General features: G+C 34.5%; 1 protein-coding gene across 1 annotated transcript in view; it reads left to right on the top strand.

Annotated features, from left to right (window-relative positions):
* Window positions 1-360: 360 nt before the first annotated feature.
* LOC123504713 overlaps window positions 361-4,846 on the top strand; it is a 6,168-nt gene continuing 1,682 nt past the window's right edge. Inside the window, exons 1-3 of the mRNA XM_045255458.1 lie at window positions 361-558; window positions 961-1,086; window positions 3,110-4,846. The exon at window positions 3,110-4,846 is cut by the window's right edge and continues 1,682 nt beyond it. Of these exons, the coding sequence (XP_045111393.1) occupies window positions 389-558; window positions 961-1,086; window positions 3,110-3,293 (480 nt within the window). The 5' untranslated portion in view covers window positions 361-388 and the 3' untranslated portion in view covers window positions 3,294-4,846. The remainder of the gene's footprint in view (window positions 559-960; window positions 1,087-3,109) is intronic.

Here is a 4,846-nt window from a genome sequence, read left to right as displayed (position 1 = left end):
GTCTTGGCCACCTGCAGGACAAACATTCTTTCACTTGTTCCTCTAGCTATGGAATTTATGGGAATCAGTTTGAATTTTTTCCTATTTTGTGTTTATTCAATTAGATTTTAAGAGCAGACTCTTTGGTTATTGCTCGTGATGCAGTAAACTTAAAAGAAAGATGTTATCTACCTACCGTAGATATATTAAAAGTGTCTTTTTCAGTTTTTCGCAAGTTTATCGAATGCATTCCTAAAAAAGGTAATTGGAAATGTAATATATAACAGTAATAATAAAACACAGTAGCATATGAGTACATTTCTTTTTCAGTAACGAGTTAATTTAGGAAAAGTAAAAAGGTGAAGATGGCCCATCAGTACTTTGTTTACGTGATCCAAGAGCCAAGAGGATGGCTACCGTACTCTGCAAGGTTAATTCTGCCCTCGCCAAGGCCGGGATGCGACCTGTCACCACCAATAACCTCCTCTTCTACTATACACCAATGAAAGGATGTGTGGCTTACAGTGCTCTCAGCATTCAAGTATTCACTCCTGAACTTTTTCAGAATTTCAAGTTCTTGTAAGTCTGCCGAGGATTTTTAGTGTTACTGTATTATACGCTATTAAATGCTTTTGACTTTATGACTTTATTGTGTGTCGGTGTCACTTGATAGACAGACGGAATGAGGAGGCAGGGAAAATAATTCTTACGAAATTCAAAGATATTTTTGTAGCACAACAACCGGTCAGTCCTGGTGAACTTACCATCCTGATATAATATTTGAGACTAGGAGAGAAGTGTCAGAAATGTTCACCATTCACTCCAGCCTCTATCTATGATTAGCATGACTTTGAAGGTCACTGCAGTGTTGTAATTACAAGCTAAATATTTGTAGTTAGAGGGAATATATTCTAGGAGGCCATAATATTTGATAGTATATAAATGTTTGTGATTATTTTCAAAAGAACTTTGTTTCCCCAGATTGGTGCCAGAGTACATATCGCTAACCAATGCCTGCTTACTGAACACCATGACAGGAGTGGGCCTGTACCTTTATTCACGTCCTCACTTGGCACAAGCAGCACCAAGGGACAAGTTGATATATTGGTAAGACATTCATAGTTTGAGTACTGTATTCTAACTTTTTAATTGATAGAATGATGCATTCCATATACCATTTAAGGAGAGAACTTTTAAGGATAGATGTAAATACATTTTATTTAATGGTGCCTTAAAGGCATACAGTGGAACTTCACTATTCGTACGCAGTTTGTTCCAAGAGGTTGTTCAAATTGTGATTTGTATGAATTGTATGTAATTTTTTTTCCATAAGAAATAATCTAAGTGGGATTAATATCACTTACATTGCAACCAAATGGATATAGAATGGTAGTATTATGAGGTATCTGAGTTGTAAATGTCAATAGATAGCATTCAGTCAGCAGTGGTGGCAGAGGTGAAGATAAGACAGAGCAAGAGTGTGGGTGGTTATCATGCATTCACTTTGCTTTCTCATAAATTATTGTTTTGGAAATGCTGTTTCCAGCAAGTTGTTTTTGATCAATCCTAACTAACAATAAGTTTTTCCACTTGTTCAGTTATAGGTGACCTGTTCATAGCAAGAAGTCACTCCTTTTGTCTCATTAGCTCTTTTATTGCATTTCTATTTTTTCAGTATGGACAATATTGTTGGTTTGGCCAGGTCAGAGATATGAGTTTCAGTTTTCAAACTTTGCATTGAATTCTTTTTTCAATTCAATTGCCATTCTCATTGCTTTCTTTTTAGACTCGGTGCAATCACTGATCTTTTGTGGACCCATGGCAGCATTTTAAAAATAAATAATTAAATAAAAAATATCAATTTCACAAAGCTTGGGAGAATGATGCTTAGCGTACAGAAGCAAGCACGAGATTGATCTGAAGTGACCGCGTGGAGTGGCCATTAACAAAACAACACTGTCTGGATCATGGGGCAAGTGTAAGAGTGATGAGTTGAATTTTGCGTGAATGTATAGAAGTAACATGGTGGACAAATGGTGGGATTCCACTGTACTATCTATATACATAATTATTTCCTGCAGTTATGTATATACATAGTTGATGGACTGAATTATAGTATATCAAGGGAAATGTAGTTTTAATCTTTGAAAATTTGGACCATTTAAAAGGCTGGGGTTGATAACCTTCAAAGTTTCCCTGATGTTACCCATTGCACACTAACCCATGTGAATCTAATTATTTTGCTACAAATCGAAATTAGGATTTGATGATGTTCTCCAAATCAACACAACTTCAATTCGTCACATTTTTGCATCATTATATGAGCTTGCTGAACGTAACACAGTAATGACAGTTTATCAAATTTCCTTCCCTGATTTTTTCCTTAATAGAGTCTTGATAAATGAATTGAGTAATGATAGAATAACTAGGATTTCTATTGCATAAATTTTTCTCCAACAGAGCTTCTAATACCTAGTCATTTTTTTTCATTATCACATTTCTTCTTTTTTTGAGTAGAAACACAGATAGCTAATCTACGAGAATAGTAATTATTTTTCTTATTAACCTTGTCTTAAAAAAGATTTTTAGGAATTTCCAGTATACAGAAAATGTAGATTTAGCCAACAGCTTTTATATACTTATTTGTTTTATGCATTCAACTAAGTATTCTTTTATGGGCACCCTCCTTCAAGTGATGGCACTTAGAAAACTCTCCATATACCGTATGCCAAAACAGTGCACTCTTAGATAGTCAATTGATAGTCATTGGAAATCAAGAGTTTCTCTCTCTCTCTCTCTCTCTCTCTCTCTCTCTCTCTCTCTCTCTCTCTCTCTCTCTCTCTCTCTCTCTTTCCATTGCACACCAATAAATTTGAAGCTAGCACTTCTCAGGCTGGAAATTTACAAATTTATTAGAATGCTTACTTGCAAAACCCACAGTTAACAAAGCACTGTGCACACTTCACAGAGAAACCAGGGCCTAGGAGGATGTAGATAAGTTTGAGTATGAGATGAACGTGTAGACAATTAGGATTATGCTCTGCATCTTATAAGGCTTTACTGTATGTTCCTTTTAATGTGTTAGTTATTTCCTCATCTTTTAAAATGTGTTGTTTGTTTCCTTTTACAGTGGCTTTGGAAGTGTAATGTTTAACTTAGGATCAATGTTATTATGGGCTCTTGGACGCACTGTAGCTCCAGAAAGCCCATTGTTACGCACTTTTGTGGGGGCTGCAGGGGCTGCTGGGGCGCTCTACCTGGGAAGGAGCTATGTCCTTTATTTGGACAGCCTTGTTAAAGAAAGGGAAGAGTAATTTTTTTTTATTTAATTAACAATAACAGGTCATGAGAACTTATATCTCAAAATTTGATAAGTGAAAGCACAAAAACTCAATGTACTTCAGCTACATAAGTCTAGTGGAAATAAAAATATATGTAAGTATTATATTGATGTATTTCATAGTAGCATCATCTTTGTAACAACTAGACAGTATATTTTAATTGAATTGCCTTTTACTTGCAAGATATGTGTATATATATTCTTTACCTTTTTTTTCACACCAGCAAGTTGTCATTACAACAAATTTGCAGGATGTGTGTCTCATGTTTTGAATAGCATTAGGCAACTTGATATATTTATTTATTTTTTATTTATTTATTTATTTATTTATTTTTGATCATTTTTCTTAAATATTGCTTGATAAGACAAAATTCTTATACTATACCATAATTTCATATACACACTATTAAGATAAATACTAAGGTGAATTAAGAAACTTCTACATCATAATATGTAGTACATTTTCATCATGTCATCCACAGTTGTCATAATGATTTGTAGTCATATCATGTAGACTCAAAAATTTAACATCTATGAGTGTGTGGATGTGATATAAATGCCAATTTGAAACTTGCCAATCTTACAAAACACTTGTACTTTTTGTATATACAGGATGAAGCACAAATCTTTGTGGATATTGCAGCAGATAAAGTATAAGTTGATCCAAGTAAGAAAATGTTCTATGCACATAAATTGTATATTGTAACGTGTTTTTAGTCATGGTATGAAATTCATGTGACCTGCTAACAGATAAAACAGCCAGGTCAGGCGAGTATCCATGGCGCATTGTGTAGATTCAGATGTCTAGTAGTAAAATTGCAAATTACTCAGTCATGATACGTACCAGGTTTGGAGGTTTACTGTGATGACAACAAAGAGGTGATTTCCTGATAAATATTGCACAATGATAATATGAATGTAATAAGCAACAAATGGAATAATGGGTCGCATAGCCCCACATATTACCTACCCAGGCTACCAGTAAATCATCTGATTGCTAGTCAGTCACTCACAGTTTCCCTTTGAGACTGTGACAATGAATACATTCAGGTTGTATTGCATAATTTAAAGAATGTGTAGTGTGTGGACTTGGTGTTTCTCCACCATAGGTACTTGCCCAGCCATTGTATCTGTAATCAGGCAAATTAATCTGAACATATTCATTGTAACAGTCTTAAAGAGAAACTGTGTGCGACTGACTAGCAATTAGGTGATTTGCCACTAGCCTCACTTCTTCCCTGTCTGGGCAGACAATGCATGCTGCTCATTATCATCACAATAAATCTCCAAATCTTGTAAAAGTCATGACTGAGTAATTCACAATTTTACCAACAGACATCAAAATCTGCATATCTCACCATGATACCTGCCTGGCTTGGCTGTTGCATCTGTCACCAGCCCACTCTTGAATTTTACACTATGGCTAAAAATACCTTACATCACATATTTGTGTAGAACATTATATATATATATATATATATATATATATATATATATATATATATATATATATATATATATATATAT

Source organism: Portunus trituberculatus, chromosome 17 (assembly GCF_017591435.1).
Source record: "Portunus trituberculatus isolate SZX2019 chromosome 17, ASM1759143v1, whole genome shotgun sequence".
Lineage (NCBI taxonomy): Eukaryota > Metazoa > Arthropoda > Malacostraca > Decapoda > Portunidae > Portunus > Portunus trituberculatus.
Note: the sequence above shows the minus strand (reverse complement) of the source record. Positions and strands in the feature narration are given on the sequence as shown.